Source organism: Thunnus thynnus, chromosome 18 (genome assembly GCF_963924715.1).
Source record: "Thunnus thynnus chromosome 18, fThuThy2.1, whole genome shotgun sequence".
NCBI lineage: Eukaryota > Metazoa > Chordata > Actinopteri > Scombriformes > Scombridae > Thunnus > Thunnus thynnus.
This window is the reverse complement of record NC_089534.1, coordinates 28,122,044-28,145,627: the sequence shown is the minus strand read 5'-3', so window position 1 is coordinate 28,145,627 and position 23,584 is coordinate 28,122,044. Positions and strand designations below refer to the sequence as shown.

At 41.1% G+C, this 23,584-nt stretch overlaps 1 protein-coding gene across 3 annotated transcripts; it reads right to left on the bottom strand.

The window, feature by feature from the left end:
* Window positions 1–21,896, bottom strand: map3k7 (mitogen-activated protein kinase kinase kinase 7). 3 transcript variants are annotated; one of them, XM_067573315.1, is made up of 18 exons: window positions 21,633–21,896; window positions 21,085–21,204; window positions 20,848–20,958; window positions 20,549–20,614; window positions 20,344–20,389; window positions 17,542–17,680; window positions 15,896–16,024; window positions 14,918–15,042; window positions 14,364–14,494; window positions 13,383–13,464; window positions 12,178–12,308; window positions 11,906–12,053; window positions 10,968–11,048; window positions 7,518–7,585; window positions 5,401–5,497; window positions 2,719–2,780; window positions 2,297–2,412; window positions 1–1,844 (listed from the first exon to the last, which is right to left on the bottom strand). In XM_067573315.1, exons 2-18 carry the CDS (start codon window positions 21,175–21,177, stop codon window positions 1,664–1,666), a joined length of 1,806 nt encoding a protein of 601 aa, XP_067429416.1. In that variant the 5' UTR covers window positions 21,178–21,204; window positions 21,633–21,896; the 3' UTR covers window positions 1–1,663. The 3 variants fall into 3 exon arrangements, with proteins under 3 accessions (XP_067429416.1, XP_067429415.1, XP_067429417.1); XM_067573314.1 differs by having other exon boundaries at window positions 21,661–21,895; XM_067573316.1 differs by lacking the exon at window positions 10,968–11,048 and having other exon boundaries at window positions 21,661–21,894.
* Window positions 21,897–23,584: the final 1,688 nt, after the last annotated feature.

The window sequence follows — 23,584 nt, the reverse complement described above, 5'->3', positions numbered from 1 at the left end:
TTCATCTTTCACCATTCAGTTTATTCATAATGCCTTGCTCACTGTCTTCTACTGTACCTCATTTCCCAATAGCTTAGGAAACACTCAAACAGTGTGGTGAGTTTGGTAAATGAATTCTTAGTGAACAAAAACTCAGGAGGGGAACCGCTGAACATTCAACTCCTGTACAGTAACACATTTAAAAGTTTGACTCATCATGTCTTCCACTTTTAAAAACAGAATTGCTTAAATGAGATAAAATTTGTACATGACCAGACAAAACAAAGTGATTGTGCAAAAATACTTGAGGGATATGAGATCAAGAAAAAAAAAAAAAAAAAAAAACACACATCACATCCAATCCTTCTTTTTGTCATTGTTTTGGATGTAAAGCTTGAGGGAAACATTTACATGATCAGCTTACCGACATACATCCTTCTCACTCCCAACTGGAAAGAAGAATTCAAATTCATTCAATGTCTGTTACAATAAAAATATCTTTTTTTTTTTTGTTGTTTTTTTTAAGCCTTTATCCCCGCTAAATGTCACATAAAACAAGTCAAGCACTTAAAATGCAGGCAACTTCTAAGGCAACATGTGAACTAAAAACAAACTACATACTGTATAGAGAGGTATAGGCTCCTCTATTTCATCTGCACGGGCATTCCCATACCAGAGAAAATATGTCCTAATGCAAAATGACACAAACAGCTATCATACAAAGTGAACTACTGAATAGAAAAGACAAAAACATCTACACGCAAAACAATACTGAAGTCAAAATAAAAAGTTTCTTATAGGGAATCCTCTGCTCCCGTTATTTGCTCTGGAAACTAGTTGTGTGTGTGTTTTTTTTAAGAGCATGAGGAGCAGATCATTAACGCTGCATCCGGGTTTACACAAACCCCCGAGCGATTCCTTTCACTGTGATGGAGGATCAAGGGTATATCCCTCTCTCAACTGAATACATCAAACACCTTGAGGAAGTAAACAGGTGCGGTCTCATGCTCGTGTTTAGAAAAAGGGGAGGTTAGAGATAAATACATGAATTTATGGGTGTGTGTTTTGCATAACAGGGATTCCACACGCGCTGTAGTTCCAAACATCCTCTCAAAATTCTGCATATGATTCACACTTTTTGCTCAAGAGCCGTCATGTTTTTGTTTTGTTTTTTTTCACATTCTGGAGGCCGGTGTGGCCGCTGAGAGGGTGAAGCGGTCCAACCGGAGGACGCTGAGGAGTGGACATGCACTGACCAGGCAGCCCAGAGGCCCTGAGAGCAACATGTAGAAACACACGACCCACCCTCACCGGCCTGCCATCGCACTCCGCCCACACACACCGCTGAAGTCTGCAGAAGGAAAGGTCCGTCCTGAAGCACGGCAGCAGGGTCTGGGGGTAGGGGGCAGTGATTGTTTGGTCTGCGGTCACAGAATACTCTGTGAAGATGTGCAAATATATCTACAGAGGACGTCATGGGGTCTACAATGCAACATGCAGGACACAGTAGAATGCAGGTCTCTTTACAAAGCTGGACTGTGTGTGTGTGTGTGTGTGTGTGTGTATTGGGGTGGGGAGGGGGAGATGGAGCAGAGCTTGAGAGTGGGTAGTGTTATAGTGCAGGTGTGAGGTGGGGGAGAGGAGGGGATGGTAGCAGTTCATGTGTCTGTGATGGGGAGTCTCATCACGACGTGCCCTGTCTCTTCTGTTGCTGGACCCGGATCAGCTCCAGCTGTTTTTTGCACTTCTGGTAGTACGTGGACAGACTCTTGTTCTCCTCCAGGAGCTTTTTGTGCTCCTGCACCAGACGGGACGTATTCTGCTGGTCCTTCTCGTCTTGGTCCAGTTCAGCGATGAGCTCCTTCCTGCGCAGATGGGACATGAAGTGAGATTAACTCTTTGAACTCTGATGTTGCTGTTTTTATTTTTTAATAATTTAGCAGCCGGTATGGACGGGAGGAACACTTACACTGTGTCTACACTGAAAGTGCCTCAGCCGCATTTTTCAGTTGGGCAGAATGTTTTTAAGTTGTCACTACTCTCTGGTGGACAAACTCTACTAAACTTATAGTTAATACTGTATAAAATTAGGGTGTGGTGGGATACATCTGAGTCCTGTTTTTTAACCCACAAGTTAAATAGTGTTACATAAATATTACATTTTAGATGTACAGATAATCAGCTGGATTACTTTTGATACTGACGAAACATGATTATCAGGCATTCCCTGAAATTATGATTTATTCTTGAATCTATTCACAAATGTCCTCAGCTCGAATGCGACAGATAAACTGGCGACAGGTGCAGCTAGACTTACTTTCTCTGGATCAGCAGGGCGATCTCTGTTTGCACTTTCAGGTATTCTTGGGCCATTTTGCAGTGCTGCTCAAACACGGCCATGGACTCTTTGGAGTTTGGACAAGGAGCGAGGGGCTGGAAATAAACATGCACGTAGCTGTTAATTGACTTTAAGTGATCTGCCCATGCATCACACAGTATAACCTGAGCAGACAAATATCTCATTGACGCTGCATGTGTAAAAGGCATCCTGTTTTCAGGAATAATCCTGTCATTATTAAGTTGATACTGTAAAGTTCCAATGTCCTTCCATTCATCTGTGTGAGGGAAGAGCAACACCACCAAAACAGAGTTAAAGCTGATTCAATGCAGCTGATATCTGACTGTATTTAAATTAAACATACAGTGCTTTGTGTGCTGGCAGCTGATTGGATGATGTACCTGTAGCTGGTGATCCAGGGTCAGATAAGCCATGGGAATGGAGTTGTCTGAGCCGTTGGTGTCTGAGAACAGAGAAAGCAGGAGCTGTTTGGTTTTTTTCATGACTGCACAGGAACACTATCAGTTATGTCCTCAGGTTTCAACATGAATTACCACAGGTCTTTCTTCAGAAAAGACCCCTGACCCCCTCCTTAGCAACGTAAATCATCTACAGTGCAGCCTGACAGATTTACAACATCTGGCAACAATGACACTGATGTTTTTATAGCCACTGTGTTTAAACGGTGACTGATAGCAGTGGCCCATTTCAATCAATCATTCCAGCAGTAAAATACAACCTTCACTTATTTATCTTAACCACGACAACTACAGGCCGCAGTAACAATACCTTTACTATCATATATGTTGTTAACTGTTCTAAAGAAAGTATATGCTGGTAAGGTTCTTTAATGCCTAACCTGTTTAGTGTGGTTCAAACACACACGCTTTTAGTTTGCTTCATTTAGTCTGCTGTAAGCTCAATCAAATTCTGCGGCAAACTAAACAACTGAACCAGACGGCTGGAAAAAGTGGGTGTCAGTCTGCTTCCATCCTGACTTGTGAGGTTTGTTTGTGATGGACAAAGTACAGGACTTTATGACAGTATATCTGTGATTTCAGCAGGAATTTAAATGTGAAAGAATATTAGCTTTTGATTTACTGACTGTGAACTGTCAAGAAATCTAAGTCTTTATAAGCCATCTATATAATTCTCCACAGTGTTTTCCCTACAGTCATTCTACAGCGGCGCACCACCGCTGCAAAATTTCACATGATCATGAATATCAATAGGCTGCTAATGATTTTCACTTGCATACTGTGCAAGCATGACAACACCCTACGTTATCATAAAATTGTTCTGAGTCACCCTCCCCCTCCTCATTCTTCAAAAGGACATCTGTAGCGTAGCTCTGTTAAGGAATAGGTCAGTGTTTAATGTGTTTGTGTAGCGAGTGTGTGGTTGAGCAAGTGGAGAGAGTGAGCCGCAGAAAAGTGACGGTGAAGCAAGGGGAGCAGAGCAAAAGGTTAGCAGCTTCTCAAGACCAAGAAGGGTCTTGTCTGTTATTTCCCCAACTGCTGGAAAAGTGAAGGGAGTTAGCCCAGAAGTCAGCAACAATAGGTTAGCCTAATCTGACCAGGCTCACTTAAGGTGGACTGAGCTTTAAGGTGGACTAGCTATTCTCATTTTAGTGTCAATCTCAGCCACCCTTAAACAGAGAATGGAGAAATGTCTGGCTTCAGTTTTTCTCTGAGGGTCCATGTTGCATTGATGATGCAAGATGACATCACCAAAACTGTTCAATGAAAAAGTTACCATATGACTTCATGTTTACTGCTCTTGGTGTGTTTGAAACAAGTCAGTAAGAACACGAAATGGACTGAACTAGAAAGCAACATGTTCTTCCTTGTGTGGACCAGCTAACTCAACTCCACCCATCCTACATTTCCTGCTGCTCATCTGGGTTGTGTTGTGTTGGCATCAGACTGAGTAAGGAAACCCAGACATCCTTCACCCTGGCAACGCCCTCCAGCTCCTCCTAGGGGATCCCAATGGGTTTCTCAGGCCAGAAAAGATATGTAGTCCCTCCAGCATGTTATGGGTCTGCCCCGGGGTCTCCTACCAGTTGGACATGCCTGAACACCTCCAGAGAGAGGCGTCCAGGAGGCATCCTAACCAGATGCCCAAACCACCTCAGTTGGCTCCTTTTGATGCCGAGGAGAACAAGTCTGACTTACTGCAGAGAATGTGAACACAACTCTAACTGCAATTATATAAGGACCGAATGGCTTGCAGCAACAGCCTGGTATCCCCATACTCCCGCAGCACTGCCCACAAGGTCCTCCGAGGGACACGGTTGTAAGCCTTTTCCAAATCCGCAAAGCACATGATGTGTGAACTCCCATAACCCCTCAAGTATCCTTGCAAGGGTGAAGAGCTGGTCCACTGTTCCACTGCCAGGATGGAATCCACATTGTTCCTCCTGAATCCAAGGATCGACAATCAGCTGGAGCCTCCTCTCCAGAACCCTGGCATAAGCTTTCCCTGGGAGGCTGAGTAGCGTGATCCCCGATAGTTGGAGCACACCTTCTAGTCCCCTTTTTTGAAAATGGGACCACCACCCTGGTCTGCCAGTCCACAGGCAGTCCCCAATCCATGCGACACTTTAGAGGCGTGCCAGCCATGACAGCCCAACAATGTCTAGCACCTTCATCATCTCAGGGTGAATCTCATCTACACCCAGCAACTTGCCACTGAGGAGCTTTCTGACTATGTCAGAGACCTCTGCCAGGGATATGAACTAACTAAACTACAGGAGTGAAAGTGCTCAAATTAACCTAATAGATTTAATGGTGTAAAAAACAAAAAACAAACAAAAAAACCCCAACTACTTCTACAGCTAAGTACACTGAAACACTTATATGCTTAGCATCCTCTCAGAAAAATTTATCAACTCTAAGTGATGTCATAACACTGTTGTTAACACAGCAGTACTATGGCTAAATGTAGTCAGTGTAATTCAGTGCTTTTGCTATACAAACTAGGTGAAAATCTAAAGATGTTAGAGATGTTACAAACCCTGCAAAGTTATATGAAATCTTCTGTTAATATTACCACCACTTCAGTGGAAATGTCATGAGTACCTGAGGGGTCATCAGGGAAGTAGCTTCTACTGCTTGTCTTATCAGGTGGCATCATCCTCACACTAGGACTGGAGGACCGGCTGCTGTTCCTGCTCCCCTGCAAGAGCAAACAAACACCGTCAATCACGTGGGAAGCCAATCACATCTGGGTGCTGTGTGATTTTGTCAGCTTGCAATTGTTGATGAAGAGTTGGGGCAAATGACATAATTCTAGCGGAGAAAGTGAGGACTTTTGAATTCATATGTGAAGCCTACTCCAAAATGTGGCAAACCACCCCTTCATTATCCATTACAATCTTGGAAAATACAGCTTGTTGGATATTGTCCCTTACATGCTTTACAATGAATTTCAGTTGGCCAAATTTAATACAATGAAAATAAAAAATATGAGGAAAGCAAAATATCCAGTTAAATTAATGAGAAACCAAACCATGAACAACAATATTATTATTTTGTATGCAGTGGTATAACAACACATTATCAACATGCAATGTTTCAGTGTCTCCCTAGATCCTGGTATGTGAATCAAAATGGTGTAACAAAGCAAACTAACAGAAACTAAAAGCTCAACAATCAATCAACTGTCACACTGCTGAGAATCTGGAGAGCAGGTTGATCCCACCGCCAGCACAGCACAAACTATTTTCTTTAGCAAAAGTATTTTTGTACAAAGTCTTTATGCTGAACTCTACATGAACTTTTGACTGCAGAGAGCTGTGGGTTTCCTACTAACAAATGAAGACAAATGTTTGGGAAAGCAGGAGAAATGCTCTGAGCCAAGAAGCTTATTTGAAGCTGTGCGTGTTTGAGGAGAGGGCGGTTTCCTCACTTATGTCTTCATCTTCCTGGAGCTGACACATCAAACACATGTCATATTCCATGACATTTTCTCCCCAAGGATTTTTCTCTTGACAAGGACTATATCTAATCCTTTTGAAAGACGACATCAATAAAAACATCCATCATGCTTTGCATGAAAAAAGGAATGATGAAAGTGGCAAACAAAAACATAAAGTAGATTAGGAGAGCAGAAATAAACCCGTCTGGTAGAGCTCAACTTTTTATTTACAATTTTGAAAACACAAAGTGACGTCTAATTGATTATCTGAAGGCAATGTAGGCTACAGTAAGTATTGTATGTTAACAACAGGTAGCTTCAGATCAAGGCTATTTATTAGCTTCCATGTTAACTAGAATCAAAGTCCTACTGACATCACCAGTCAAATACTTGTGCAGTCAAAAATAATTGCCAAAGTCATTTTCTAATTTATTTCCTTTTTTAAATAACTGAAAGGAAGAAAAATGTCTTTGGAAATACATCAGAAACACTCCTTAGCCTTTAAGGCTCTGAGTGGGCGGGCTGTCTTTTATTGATTACAGCAAGAAAAACATGTTTCAATGTTCATTTGGGCTCCTGACTGTTGTTTTAACACAGACTTGAAAAATTGTGAACCGGTCCTTTAAGTCTATTTTCTTACAACTAAACTGACTGTGTATTGAGCTGAAAGTGATGATACAACACTGTTGAGTACACAACAGTACCTTAAGATCTGAAAAATTGTGACCATATCCTTTAATTAGCTGTGTAGCCTGCAACATTATGCTAGCGGCGCACTTCTCCCACAGTGAATGTTTGGTAGCTTGTTCAGCAAGCCAAGGTGCAACACAAGACGTGGTCATGCTTGCAGATGATATGGAGACATTAGCTAGTAAGCTAATGTGTGCTGTGAATCAAAGTGTGAGGCTCTTTTTGTGTTGTGCCATCATTATTTTCTGGCTGTTAAACTGGATTTATACTTGGCACAAGGGGATACCAGCAGTCCCATTGTGATATCTACAGTGTAGATTTTGATTTTAAGTTCAGCGTTGCTCGTTACTAATAAACATAACATAAATATACATATATATATATGTATGTACATATATAAAACATAAAAAAGAACACAAGACATATAATTTATAGAGCAGCTGTGCTGTACTTGGAGAAAAACAAAAACAAAAAAGCCCCACACAATGAAATTTCAATTATACTTCAAGATGTAACAGCAGTTCCTGTCCTAACACATGAAGCCGCATAGATCCTCTGCCATTCATATCTAGTTATGACTGTGACTTACCTGGCTGGACTCTGTGCCAATGCCCGGCAGATCCTGCACAGACCGACGTCTCTGAGGCTCACATGTGGCTGTGGACAGGATGGAGGGACAAGGACAGACAGAAGAAAGAATAAGCCAAAAGAGTTTGTGGGTAGTAATGGTGGGGGATTGGAGCCCGTGTTTACTTGTGGCTATAGGGACATCCAGACCCAAAGAGCCACACAGGGACAGCTGCACTGATTCAACCCTCTACGTCCTGGCCTGTCAACATGTGCTGTGGCACGGCTGTAACGTGACCGCAGCGCTGCAAGAACCGGGCCCCACTAACAGTGCACAACAAACATAGACACACATCACTGCAGACCAAACCTATCCACATCAACAGCTGAGCCAGCTTATGTGACGGGTTTGCACTGACTTGGTTTGGGTTAGGAGCGGGTGGGGATGCTGGGAAATGTTTAGGGGTCTATGACAAGGACCATGGGAACTGGCAGGTACTGTCCTTCCTAGTCATCACTCATTCATCTGCTGCCCAGGTACACACCAGGTTCAAACTATTGCTGCTTGGGATATAACCAGGTCTATCTGCTTCAAAAAGAACTTGAAATACAAGGCATGACAGCTGTTGTGAATACAGCCTTGCTGTCCTTATTTCCTCTAGTTTTTACTTTTTACCATTTAGCTCACACACTAACACCAAAGCATATGAATGAGTGTATCTGTAAGGAATAATTCTATGAACACGTGGGAAGTAAATCTATACATCATCCAAGCAGAATCAATAGTTTCCTGTATTTTGAAATGATTACATTTCAAATGTCATGTGTGCATTTTCTAGACCCGTATGTCACAGGATTTGAAGATTTTGAATTGTGTTCAATATGAAGCACACTGATTGTGGCTTGTTAGTATGACTGTTGACAACACTATAAGCTCACAATAGAGACACAACACACAAACACACACTCCAAAGAGAACACATCTTCACTTTCTCTATCTGTTACAATACACTGAGTGGAATACTCTACTCCAACCATGAACTGAACTGAATTTGAATGTTTTTTACTAAATGCTTTTACTATGGGATACATGCACTTTTAATAAAGTTACAAATTAATTAAAGTGTTTGGAGCCACAATTCTGGACTGGCAGCCACCATTTTTCAACCATTTTGACGATTGCAGGGATGTAACGGTATATGAATTCATTGTGAACCATTTACCAGAGGATGTTTTGTTTGGTATGCAGCTTTCTTCAGTTTGGTGCACTGAATTAACCTGTTGAATTGCATTAAGTACATTCTACTTTAGTCTATGGTTTTTAAGTGCAAAATCAACCAAGAAAGGTTTGGCAGTGGGACAGTATTTGTCTGCTTAACTATCCAAGTCTGATGATCTCATGGATGTGACAGTATACACTCACTATTGACTGTATATAAATATGGATGTCATGACACTCCCCAAAAGTGAAGCCAAAACATCTCCATCAGACCCTGGTGGCTGGCTGCAGTATAGGTCATAAGTCCCGTCCCCTCCATGTTAGCGGATGGGACAAGAGCCAAACTAAAAAAGTACACATCAAATAAATTTTTCCCAAAGATGGTTTCTGTCATTTTAGGTAGTTCTTATCACACTGATGTATGTTCAAGTGCTCATTTCTCTGAAAAGTTTGTTTTTAAAGGGGTCTGACATCATGATTGACAGCTGTGACAGCCGCTCTCAAACCTCCGTCAGACGGCAGGATGGCTGAGGGGGCGTGTCCTGTGGGCCATTATCCCGCCTCCCAACTCTACACCACAGACTCTGGCTCCAAATGACGTCACACAAGCAAGATGGCTGCTCCCAGAGAGGAGATATTTTGGCTTCACTTTTGCATAGCGGTAGAAGTGGAGACATGTTGTCCATATTTATATACAGTCAATGTGTACAAGCTTCAGTCATCCAGGAATTATCCACTGTTCCAGCAGCTCTCACCACCTCTGATTGGACATGCAGGACTACAGAGAGCTATGCAACTGTAACCTGATAGACTAAATTGCTATTTTGTTTCAGTTAAATATTTGAATTGCTGCAAAAAGTTGAAGATTTTGTCAGTCATTCATGGAATTGTAAGAAAAATCCAAAACAGAGTGAGTTCTGACTGAGAATGAACATAACTGTTGAACTGAATGAGAAAGAATTAAACTGCTGGTTCTAAAGATCGTTTTAAGTTAATGATAGACATGTTGCACTTGTCTTAATGGACAATTTCATTTCATATTTGAGGAAATGCAAATATAAAGACAAACACTCCAAAGAGAACGCAATATATTTGAGTCTTTAGTAATAATGATGGCGCATTAGTGACATATTGACCCTTGGCTTTTTTTTGCCAATATTTAAGTGCTGTAATTTTTAATTTAAGGTTCATGGCAGATGAGCCACTATTAATGTTTACATTTTTCAAAAGAGAAGTCAGAAAATGTTGTCTTCAGCGTTTTTTTTGTTGTCCCTGCTGTACTAAAACCATATTGTGCCAGAAATAAGGGATTTTTTATACTGTTACACCCCTACTTGATGGCCACCAGGGATTTGTGTGCTTGGGGAAACTACTGATGTGCAGGTGTGCACATGCATTGACAAGTGCCCTACCTTTAATAACATGCAGCAGCTGACTCCCTTAGTCACTGGATTAAATTAGCCACTCATTCAATGTGTCTCACAAGGCTCCAAAATAGAAGCCTTTTCTGACATCCAGAGCTGTCCCCATTCCTTTCATCCGTATCTCTGCTTGTAATAATAGCTCTGACCCTCAATGTGAGAGAAATTAATCAAAATGACTTTTTCAAAGTTAATGGATGTAAAGAGAGCAAGAGGGGGGGAAAAATTAGCCATGCTTTCTCGATGTCCTCTATGCATGAAAGGCAAGGACGAGCTGATATGCAGAGCACTGATGCACTGATTTACTCCTGCTACCCATGATCTGCTGCAGCCAAGCCAGAGAGATGACAGAGAGGACAGGGCCATGAGTTAGGAATCTTAGCTCATCTGTGTCGACTGATTGGGTTTCCACAAGTCAGCAAAAAATGTCTTGTCATTGACACCGCTGATGGAAAGTCTTCATCAATCTCTGAGGAAGATTGATTAGTTAGAACTATTTTTTTGGGTGTAAAACCTGACTGCAGATGAGACAGTGCTGACTCATGTTCTGTTTCTGTCAAGTAAACAAATCACAAAAGACAAAGAGACATGAGGCAACTCTGATGTGTGTGACTCCAGGACCAGCTCAATTACATCTTTTAGATCTTTCTACTACAGAGACTGCCCTTTGAGAGAATTTAGCATGAATGAACATCATGTGAATTCTATGGTTGGTATCGTATGGAGTAACACACAGGAGAAGGCCATGTCAGAGCAGAGCAACCCACAGCCTCAGCCAAGCCAGCTCTACCCGGTCACCAGGAAGCCCAGTGGTCCAGTGGTCCAGTGATACCTGTGACGACGATCTTGGGAACATCCAGAATGGTGCCGAATGATGCTGTTTTACGGTGGCCTCGTTTATACTGGGGGCGTGCTGCGAAAACACATATACACACACATACAGCTGCGTACACAACAAGCATGCAGACTACAGACTGGGGGCCCACTGCTGGACTGGAAATGTAGGCCACACACATGCAGAGCATACAATGTGCTACGTGCAAGGGCAGCATGCACCCCGTCCATTCCAGACACTGTGGAGTGGTACCATGTTGACTGCTGGCAGCCACTGCATGACATTTCTCAGCACAAACAACAGCAGGCATTCAGCAGAATGCTGTCTGGATAAAAAAGTTCAACAAGGCAATCTAACAGAGGGTGCTGATGCTTGAATTACAGGAACTCTACTCATTAAAGTTACATTCAAGTATAAAAACTTAAAAGTGCAACAACAAAAACACCTGATATACAGTCTGTGCTCAAATCAAATTCAAATATAATAATATTTCTATTCAAATCTAAACTACATGTGGGAGCTCTTCAGGGTTCAATGTTGACATGGCAGCACTGGTGAGTATGCTGCTCTCTGTCAGAGCCTCTGAAGGAGGGGAGATGGTTGACAGCCTCGGTGTTCCACATGGTTATGCTTGTATGAAGAATCAATCCACCTCAAAGTGATGAAAGCACATGAAAAAGATCCTGACTCTGGTGGCAGGAGAGCAGCTCCTCGTGGACTCAGAAAGGCCTCATTCCAAAAACACTCACCTCGATGACTGACAATAACACTGCATGCCTTTCTTGTGTGCAATTGTTTTCTCAAAACATAAATAAATAAATTAAATTCAAATGAAAAATATGAAAATTCAGTAAATCATAAAATCATGCCAATGTGCTTCGATCCTCTTCCTGCTTTCCATGATTTGCTTTGTGCTGTACAATGTTTGACATTACCTGTAGGTGCAAATGGCATCTTGGGCTCCAGCTCTGACAGGTCAGCGCTCATTCTTTTGCTGTCTGAAGATGCCAGGCACTGTGTTCGTGCAGGCAGACTCTCAACGCTGCCCCCTCTGGACAGAGGCAGAGTCCTTAACGGGTCTCCCTGAAAGAACACACACACACACACAAAAAAAGACTTTCACTACTTTCTCCTGTAACTTCATCTACATCTATTATTACAGACAATGTTTCAATGGTTTTCATCAAAATATTTAAAGTGGGTTTACCTTTGGTTTGAAGTGAGGTGCAAACTGAGGCGTAATCTTGATAGTGTCGTTGCTCCCTTGAGAATCACTGTGCTCCATGTTTGCATCACTTTTGTTGCTTGTGCTGGTGCCAGTGTAGTCCACATATGAACCTGTTATTCCCCAGGACACAGAACAGAAGACAAGGTTTGTAGTTGTTATACTTTGTCAACTGTGGTGCAGTATTTTAACATTATGTCTGTGGCATGTTTGCCTTTATTTGACACCACACCATAAAAAAGTAAACTTTAGAAGGATAAATGCCGTGGAAATTTGGATTGGTAAGTGTAGACAGCAGTATAGGTTCAATGGTGCCAGTCCTTCACCTTTACTAAACAACAAGCACATATTGTAAATAGATGAATTGGTCTGGCTGATTAACTGGCACCGATAGGACGTTTTATAAACTACAGGCAGGACTGTCGGCAGGACTTGACTCCAATGGTGGCTGCGCAGCCTGGTCACAAGGGGACAACATCACTGTTCAGGGTAATCAGGGTTTCCCCTATCATCATAACACTTTAGTGCAGCGCTTTAGTGTTTCTTCACAGTGCCTTAGCCAAATGAAAACAATAAAACTATGCTGAGAGTTTTTGCTGTCATTATAGTCACGCTGCTTCTCTGTCCTCTCCTCTGCTCTCTGTGTTTCACCGAGGGCGGGGCACAGCTCCTCACACACAGACACACACACACAGACACACACACACACACACACACACACACACACACACACACACACACACACACACACACACACACACACACACACACACACACAGAGCGAACAGCGGAGGAGAAAGGCCACGGTGGACACAGTGACCTTAAGATAACTTGCAGATTACTTGAGTTGATGAAAACTTAGTTTGTTTAGTTAAGTGCAATAAAAGCTTCGCCAGTAAAAAGACAATAAGTACTTTATCGAACCACCTGTTCAACAAGCATAAACATGTAAAAAAATCAATATTTCCACCTGCTCTGACCACAGTCTCTCAGGATGTTTCACACAACCGCAATGTTCTTGTTAAACCAATAGCCAATTGTTACAAACAAGTTAAAATATCATAAATAGACGTTAAAATAGACATCAGCAGCAGAGGGAGGAGGACAGAGGACGGGAAGAATGACTGATAACGCCTGATGTCTGTGTTCTTCCATTTTCTCTAAACGTCACTCAGTATTTTGAGTACCTGTACTTGTTGCAGAATTGCTCTGTCCCTCATCTGAATACTGGTATGGATATTGCAGGGGTTCATCAAATCCTGGGAAGTACTGGAAACAGAAATCAGAAGGAAGGATTAAGTAAGGCTGCATTTAACAAATATAGCTTCATTATGCATTTGACTCTCAAAGAAACACACATATGATAACTAACAATAACTTCAATTCAGCAGTCAGTTACACTGACATGTCCTGGACAAGAATGCATCAGAAATAAAGTTCAAACACTGGCAGGTAGCTTGACAGAGCAGTCATGAGAGCAATCTTCTCAACCATCTATAGAAGTTGTCTATTGTGTATAATCACCCAAGGTCATTCAGTCATTAGATTATTTGTGTGTGTGTTGTATATTTTATCAGTTCCATATTAAGAACTAAGTGAAACATGGCAACCACACATTATTTATCCCTCAGGTAATACTACAGAACAAAGACACCTGTGTTTTGTACTTTTTCTAGCTGTTCGTCATTATTTCTGACAAATGAGGTCTTGTTACAGTTTGGACAAATAACACTCCATGTAGTGTTGATGATGGAGGATGACAGTTGTGCAAACTGTCCGATGAGTAACCTGTCAGTCCAAGTGCCTTTATGTTTATTCCTCTGGGCTCATTTGTTGTAAGTCAATGTGAACACAAAACAAAGCAGAACTGAAGGCAACAGTTCATCTTTCTTTGAAGATGAACAAAGCGTGCTCAGTTGATTTGCAGTCTGCCATGCCTCGGTCTACGTTGTAAAGCGAAGCCATGTGGAGCCAGGCTGACATCTGTAACATGTGTATGTAATGATGCAACTCGTGTACAACAAACATTCCTACAGAGCTGCTCCAGCGACTGTCACGTTACATTGTGCTCTCTATGAGTTAACTATTTCGCCAGGTTTATTGATTCATTCGCTCCGGTTTAATAAAAGCTTTGTAGAGATGGTGAGCAGTGTGTGAGGACAGATTACCCTCATTAGATGAGTCATGATCTTCACTATCTCCTCCATGGAAGGCCGCTGAGAGGGGTCTTTAGACCAGCAGCGAGTCATCAGGCTCTCAATGGGCTTGGGTAAATTTTTGATTAAAGGTGGCCTTGTACCTGAACATAACAAAAAAGAAATGAAGTGATTGTTCACACACAGTCAACGCAACAAATAACTTTTGGCATCACACCAGACAAGCTATGAGATATTGCAAATTTATGCTAAAATCCCACTTCGCCTGCTGCTCTAGCCGGTAATGACTCAGGCAGGCAGATTCAGGGTTGAAAAACATTAAACTTGTCTCCAGGTATTATTAACGGCACACATTGGTATTCTCCTCCATCTGCCTCTGCATTAGAATAAACTGCAGGGAGTGCTGCACAGGTGAACATGTCTTTTAGCTGCTCTCTTCTTAAATTTCAGTCTCCCAGCAGACCTGGATGTGCAGGCACGTCTACGGACTCACAGTGGCTGACAGCTGGACACGTTGCATCCCTGAACTCCCCCCCCCCCCCCCCCCCCCCCCCCCCGTGACTCACCATTGTGCACAGCCCACATAATGCGGAAAGCTGGTCCTCCAATTTCATCAAAGGGCTTCCTGCGCGTGATCACCTCCCAGAGAATGATCCCCCAGCTGAACACATCACACTTCTCGCTGTAATTGCTGCCTGCGAGTACAGAGGAACGCACAGCAACACTTAGGTCCTTTTCAAACACAGAAAAAAGGCTTCGTTTGACATCGCTGGCTGACTGATAAAAGTAAGTCCCTGTGGCACATTTGAGATGAGAGCGAGGATGTGCCTGGGAAAGCACAGGAGCTTTTATCTCATCTCTGCTTTCAGAGGGGAGGAGGATGAAAATAAGGGAGCAATTTTACCAAGGAAAAGCTCCTGTGTTGCTTAATTACTGGACCTATTATTGTAGAATGAAAGTGCACATCACAAAGCTATTTCAAAGTTGCTGCGCTGAGGTGTTCTGACCATATTTCACACTGATGCTAATTAGTTGTAAAGAGTTCATCGAGAGGGCAAAAGTGAGTTGTTGCACATGAGTCTTGTAACTTGCCTCCAAAAACAAGATAATGACTACGGCTTAATTCATCTTTCCTCTTGACCCCCCTCGCCAAGAACATGTCTGATCATGTAGAAATACATTAGGTTGCTGGCTAAATTCTACACCGTAGTCTCCCGCGGGAAATAAAGCCACTACTTCTCACTATGCTTGGGAGACAGTGTCATCAATAAAGCAGGGAAGTAAGGCAGCTGACGATGAATCAAGAATTAATGCCTCAATGCTTGGAGCGCTAAGCTGAAATTAAGGTGAGAGGTGACAAAGCAAAGTTGGGTGCAAGAAAGAGCAGATACAAACAGGTGAGAAGTTTCACTGCTTTGTGATGATTGTGTGAGAGTGTAAAGAAATAAAACAGTGTCTGGATACATATCACAGCTTTTTAGTTAAAAACAACTGACAGGGCAGGTTATCTAAAGCGTTTCAAATAGTTGGAATGCCACTCATACTTGCCTTCGAATACCTCCGGGGCCATCCATGCTGCACTTCCTTTGTTGTTGGTCATGTGGGTCTGAATGTCACATGCTGTTCCAAAGTCACATATCTTGAGCACGGTGCCGCCTGCCACTAGAAGTAGACTGAAACAAAGAAAGCAAACCCCATTAGAAGCCAAACACTTTCAACATGAAAGGATGAATAAAAAAGTAGAAGCTTTCTAAATTGTTTGTGGAATAAAAGACAGTATTGTTAACAGTTACAGGTACACAGTGGTTCCACATGTGGACATGAACTGTCAACAGTTCAGCCAAAAAGTTAATCAATGATTTTTAGAGGCCAAAAAAAAAAACATGAAAATATTGATCATGTCACAAAAAAGGAAAGCTTTCAAAAATACTACTACTACTAACAGAGATGTGTACGAAATTTAAGTGACATTTCAGAAACAAAAGCTAATATATCTGTGCGTATGTGCTTTAAATGGAACAATATATCAAGAGAAACTCTGGGAAGGAACACTAAATAAAGTATATAAATACATTCATGTCCGATAACCCAGAGTTGACAATTTGTCACAATGCATGACCTACTTATTCCTAGAAACTCCACAACAGTTCTCTAGGAAACACACCAGCTGATCATTCCCAGAGAGTCCTGCCAGGAGCTTTCTTTCCACCATAGTCTGGCAAACAACCTCTGGGGTCTAAACGTCCATCAGTAATACTGTGTAACTGGGTGAAGCAATTAAATAGCATACAGGAGGGCCAATTTCAGTAATAGAGCCATGATTTTACAATATTATGTTTATAAGTTTGGAATACTATGAGGAAGGATTTTACAACTGTAGAAAGTTATCAGAGTAATAACTATTTCTTCCTCCATCATAGCAGTGTTGAATTACTACACTCAGGTTCAAAAGTAATGTACTTGAAATGCATGCTTTTATGTACTTTGTTCAAAAAGTTGTCAACTTTTTTGCCAGATAACCCTGTGTTGAATCATTTATTGAATGCAAATGTTTTTTCCTGCAGTGAAAACGCTGGTCTGAAACCAGCTTAAAAACTCATTTGACAATATGAAGCACAGAAAAATGAAAAACTGGTTTGTGGAGCAGGATGGAAACTGCTCTTTTGAGACCTTAAAGGCATGTTTGTCTGATGAGTTTTGTGTCTGATCTACTGAACCCCTTTACATCATCTACTGTCCCCAGTTGTTCATGGTTTTGCATGTTCTTTTAGCATGCTACTGAGAAATGTATTAATACAATAGTAGCAGCAGAAGTCTTATTTTGAATTGCTAAAGTAATAATTTATTAAAGTGATAGTTTGAATGAAGAAAGAAGACAGTACTGTGATATTACCTAAACCCCTAAAACACAGGAAAAGACACTTGGGATTTACATGTAAACATGCTTTTAACGTCAGAAGACACACAATTTTAACATGTTAAGAAGCAATAACTTGCTATTCATGATAACACACTTTTTGCAATACTCTGCTGACTTAGAGCAACCTCTACACTTCAGATAGCCTGACCAGTTTAAGTGTATGTGTTTTTTGGACAAGAACTGAATTAAACAAACATAAAAAGGAAGCCACAAGGCACTTTGGCTCAGTGAAACAGGAGACAAGAGAGTGTGAGGTGAGGAGGAGCATACTTGGGTGGCTTGAGGTCCCTGTGAATGAGAGCCTTTGGTTTCATGCCATGGAGATAGGCCACGCCCTGGGAACACTGTAAACACCAGCTCATGGCATGGGAAGCAGTGTAATAGGGGAGGGGTTCAGCACCATGCAGCACTGTGGACAAGAGAGCACAGTCACAACCACGACCACAGACAATAACCCTCCAGAGGAACCGAGCAGGCAGCTGGGCCCTGCGGTGTTTTAACACATCGTCATACACACACACACAAACACAAACACACACACACACACACACACACACACACATACATACATACACGGGTCTGACTGCCTACTTGCTATAGCTTCTTAACAAGTTAATTCCAGGAGGGAAAGGTGACAGTGCACCTTTCAAAAACAGTATTCACGACTAAACTGAATAACATTGAAGTTCTGGTACCATACTGTAACACTCATGAGCAACTTTGATAAAGATTCAGTAACTAGAGAGGAGAGGTGGGAAGTCTGAAGCACAGCAGGAAGTCCCTTATTATGGGATTCACGTCCCATTGAAACTAAAAGGTGCCAATCATAACAACATGAGAATAGGAGCTGTTTGAATCAGATTTATTATAACACAAGGCTTATTTGAAGTGTGAAACACTCAGGTATATATTAAATACCTGCATTGTTTCTTTTACAGTTAAACGGCCTCTAATTGCATGTGTGAATGACAACATTTAAAAGGAGAACTGCAATCAATAACACATCAATTCACAGTTTAGCTCATCATTTCTATCTGTTATGATAACAATGTACTGTAAGTAAACCATTCTTTCTGATGTGGAGACTAGCCAGTCTAACAGTCTGTATTTCAACACAGTTTTATTTGGTTAATATCTTACTGTTACTTGTTTTATGACTTTATTGTCCATCTTATGTATTTATTTTTAAGAATTTTAGTCTTTAGCATATCTGATTCAACATGATTTGAAATGGTGCAACGGCTGCTGTCATTTTACATTATCCTTCTCATCACATCTGTTTGACACTTGATTGTTCATATTTCATGTATCTGAACATTAATTTGTAGTCTATACTTTTTATTGTAACTTGTGTGTTTTATATTCTATGTGCTGCTGTTGTCTTGGACAGGACGCTTCTGTAAAAGAGATTCTTAATCTCAGTGAGCCACTTCTGCTGGTTAAATGACTAAAGTAATTGCTGAGATCTGGCAACACAGCAATATAGCTAAAACAAAGCGTGACAGCTCAAAAAACACAAGCAGTCAGATGATCAAACAAGTTGTAAACAAGACAATAGTTTATCCAGATTATCTAAACCACTTTATTTGAAGGTAAAATTGAAAGTCAGCACTCCCAAAATGTCAATATTCATCCCTCATTTCACATACTAAATACAACAGGACAAATTTGAAGTTGTAACTGTGATGGATGGACTACATACAGTCTGGCTAATCATTTTAATGTTGGCCTTTATTTTCTCTTCCAAAAAGGTTTGGCTAGCTTTGGAATTTGTTTGCATCCTGTCTGACTGTCTGCTTGTGTTTCTTGCCCCATCTTGCTGCATTCCCAGATGTCAGCGATTGACTTGGTGAGTTCAATCTCATCATTGCAGATAAAAATGATGGCCAAAACTACAAAATAAGATCCAAGTTGCAAAAAACAAACAAACAAAACAAAAAAACCAAAATGATCCTTTAACTGAAAACACAAGTGCCGACTATATTTTTAAAAACTGTAAGTTATAAAGATGCTAAATTAAAGTGTTCCACTTTATCTTACTATTGCATGACAGAGTAAATTACCAGATTATTAAGTGCACCTGTACAACCTGCTGCAAGCCTCCATTACAGCCCTGCAATAAATCTGACTGTTATGAAGGTTACCATCATCAGTTTTTGATGTCCAAGAGATATTCTTTCAACTATCTAGCATGTTTGAGACTATACCTCTTAAATGCAACTGGTCAAAGGGAGTCTTCTCCCCACAAGTCACTGTTTCTACTACTTATAGACCATAAGTTGCGAGGTGATGCTATACTAGCATACAAAGTGCAGGTTTCTGACACATATCCTTAATAAGACATTACAAAACTGCTGCATGATGTTGTTTCTAACACATCAGTATTTATCAGGTCCATTTGGATATCAGATGCAGGGAAAAACAAGGCTGCACTGCATGTCACTGTGCAAAGTCTTACAGCTAAAATACACCAGGCACGGACACGGCGCGTCACGTAGGCGGGGCGGAGCAGGGTTTTCTACCTACTACACCAACTCCGACTCTGTCGCTGCATGCATATTGAGTTCTGCAAAATGATAACGCAGTTGGTTATGCAGGATTTGGAAACGTAGACTATATATTTACGGGTACTGAATTAATTAACTACATCGTTTTAACTGCATGATCATGGATACACACCGACTTGATTGATTTATTTTAATGTGCAATGTTGCATCTCTATGTAGTTTTTACCTGTTGGATCGCTGCGTAGTCACGAATAAAGAGAGAAAAAAAAGACCAGCCGCGCAATGCCTGTGCGGATACGCGCAGCTTCCGGGGTCAGTGTAACAGCTGTGGCCATAATGCGACAGACGTGTCACGCCGCGTCCATGCCAAGTGTGTTTTGGCTGTTAGGGTTATAAAGGAACTACACAAATGACAGAACATGCAAACAGTGGGAGGGTGGGTCAACTGAAAAGGGCTGCTTCTCATGTCTGTCCAAGGCTGTGTCCATTTCACAACTAGCAAAGTGGAACAAATGCTCTTTCTGGTCATCATAGAATTGTTCTCTAATTCAACATGTAGACTTACCGTTGTACAATGACCCTCCTTCAGCATATTCCATCACAAGGCAGACCTGAGTGGGAAAGAAAATCATTAGAAACTCACAGACTGAACCAGGCAGACAGAATAAACCTACTAGTGCAGGCTATACTGAGCTCATCAATGGGGCTTTGTGCTTAGTATAGAGAATTGTTGTGGTGATAACACAGTGATAACACTGCAATTAACTTACTGGATTATTGCAAGAGCCATACAATTTCACAATGTTGGGGTGATTCACACGTGAAAGCTGCCGGAGCTGAAAACAATGAGGAAATATTACTCATAATTCCATCTCCATTCATGCTGTTCAACACCTTAGGTATACAACCATTTATGACCTCGTCTGTCATTGCAGGTACTGATAATTAAGCATTGAAAAGAGGTGAAATAAGTGAATTTGTAATATAAAGTCTTGTCTGAACACGTCAACAAAAAATGCTGTAGCAATGAGATAAACTAACACTCCATTTATGGCAATAACAACAATACCTCAACAATAAAGGCTTTCCTTTCTGATTCACTCTCAATGGTCTTGATTGCAACATCTTTGCCTTTCCACTTGGCTTTGCAAACCACCCCAAAAGCTCCTCTCCCCACCACCTGAAAATGGGACAGTTGAGAAGAGGTGTAAGCTTCTGAACCTGTTTTGAACTGTGGTATACAGCATTCATTAAGACTTGTCAGTGCCAGCTGATATAAGCTGACTACAAAAATAAACACACCTACCTCCTCAACTTCAATATCCTCATAGTTTATTTCTTCAAATGGATATCCAGGAGGTGTTTCAAGCATTTCGGCGGATGGTAACGTCAGAGACATTACTGGCCCAAGTCAGCTAGTAACTTACTGAAGGCAAAACATGCAAATTACAGACAAAAAAGAAATCTGTTAAATACAGCTTCACGACAGCTATCATAATGGCACAACTGTATAACTAACGTGTCATTAACCAGTGGTATGGCTAAGCAACATGAGAAATATGTTGGCTCCTTAAAAAATAGCAGCACAAGCTGTCAAACACAGCAGAATGACATAACGTTAGCCTCCAGTCGGCTACTATGATGCATTGGCTAACCGCGTAGCTTGACTAGCAGAGCTAACTGTAGCTGCCCAAAAACTGTCACAGAAAGTCAAGAGTGCTAAAAGACAGCTTGAGGCATACGACAAGCAAGGCTACAAACCTACAGTAACATCACCATATCACAGCCGCAAGTAAAAACAAGCTACTCGTGGCCTACGGTATATTAGCTGGCCTGGATGCTAATGCTAGCTACCGGGACTTAATAGCTTCAACAACTCAACCCTTCGCAGTTGACTTGTCACCAGCGCCGGCTCTCTGGACATGGGGATATCTTCTGTTATTCATGTGCGAAAAAATCGAATAATAACGTCCATTATTAAAACTAGTCTTTCTCTATCCACCTGACAGACCAAACATAACTTTTTCACAACTCGTCTAGCAGGCTTGCTAGGAGAGTATTTTTATTCTTCGCAGGAGCAGCTCCATCAGGAAGTGTGTGCGCACTGCAATTCTGTCCGCTACACACTGAACAGGAGCTTTTCCAACCTTTTCCACAAAGGAAAGGCTCCATTTGTTTTCCTTTAGTTTGATTTAACTATGTTAGAGCTGAACCGAGAAGTCGATTAATCGCGAGGTCGATCGACAGAAAAATAATCTGCATGTATTTGGATAAATAATTAATCAATTCAGTCATTTTGCAGCAAAAAATGTGAAGAAATGCCACATCATTAACAGAATATCGATGGTTGGTATGTAGACATCACCAGGCTTGGGCTGTGGGAAGTTGCAATGGGCAGTTTTTCCCTCTTATTTTGTGACATTGCATAAACCAAATGATTGATCAATTGATTGAAAAATAATTGTCAGATTAATCTATAATGAAAATAATCATTAGTATCCCTTGCAACTGTATTTTATAAATGTCAACTCAACTTTTCTTTTCTTATTCGGTTTTACAAGAGTCACACATACCAGGGGACCCATCTTGGAGGGCAGAACAAGCAACTCTCCTTCTAATATTAATTATTAATTAGGAAATAATTACTCATTAGGCAATTCTCCTCTTTTCTTTCCCTTTTTTTCTTGTCTTTTAATGTTTTGAATTTTGCTGAGTGTATGTACAGTAGTTTGCTGAAATGACAAATATACAGTACACTGGACTTGTTGAGCTAAAGTTTCTTAACTCAAGGTCAACTTGCTAGCTTTTTCCCGGAGCTTTCAACCACAATCTCAACAAATGAAGTTTGCTTAGAAGCTGAGCAAAGTCCATCCATGGATGTATTACAAGGTCTTATTATACATCACAAATCCATCTCTGGAAAACCATGACATGCAGGTGAAAACTGAAAAAAGCTTGTAAGTGGTTCTTGGGTTATGAACATTTTTGTCAAACAAACTTTTTTGAGTGCCTTGAAAAGCGCTCTATAAATATAATGTATTGTTATTGTAATAATTTGGTTTGATTACAGTGTGGCTGTCTCATAAGGAATTGTTGCATGTGCTATGTTGTGTTAAATACAACTTGTTGGGTCGGAGCATCTTTGCCAGTGTTTCTCCATGGACTTCTGAGTTCAATGGAAGTTCTGCTGACCTTTGAGGTATCAATTTAGCCTAGCAAGTGAGACCCTCCCTGATCAGGCAAGAAATACTTATGTAATGTCAAAATTACATTTGTGAGGAGGGATGTTATATAAACACAGCACTTGATGAATGCTAATTACATGCTCCACTCACAGGGAGTAATAAACCAAGTTCCCAATGGATGCTTTCCAAACCACAAGGCAAGCACAACTCATACTAATGAGCATGAACTAATTTGTTGTGATATTGAACAGAGGGTTGTTAATAGCAGGCGCCATCCCTCTCCCCTGAAATAATTATTGTAATCGCTCATTTCAAAGGTGATTAAAATGCTCTAACCTAGCAGTTTTTGCTGGGACTACCTGCACTGGCATATGGTTTGGGACCTGAGGTCAACAGGAAGTTGCATGTTTATTTATTCTCTCAGCTGCTTGAATCTTTTCAAGAGTCAGACCTGGTGACATACTCTCATTCTAGATAGGTGACTTTCACTATTTGCAAAGGAAGTATGCTTGTGTGGCATCACCATTGCAGCAATGTGACGGAAGTGATGAAGTTGTGTAATATCCTGCAATACCAAAGTGACATTTAGTGGCTGGAAATGGAATTTAATGTGATCTTTGA

Excerpts from the sequence above, each read along its gene's own strand:
- map3k7 (XM_067573315.1), bottom strand. The coding sequence starts at position 21,177 with ATGTCTCTGACGTTACCATCCGCCGAAATGCTTGAAACACCTCCTGGA. Across the intron at positions 15,043-15,895 it reads CCGGAGGTATTCGAAGGCAA|CAATTACAGCGAGAAGTGTG; the intron begins GTATGAGTGGCA and ends ACTCGCAGGCAG. Across the intron at positions 2,781-5,400 it reads CTTCCCTGATGACCCCTCAG|ACACCAACGGCTCAGACAAC; the intron begins GTACTCATGACA and ends CTCTGTTCTCAG.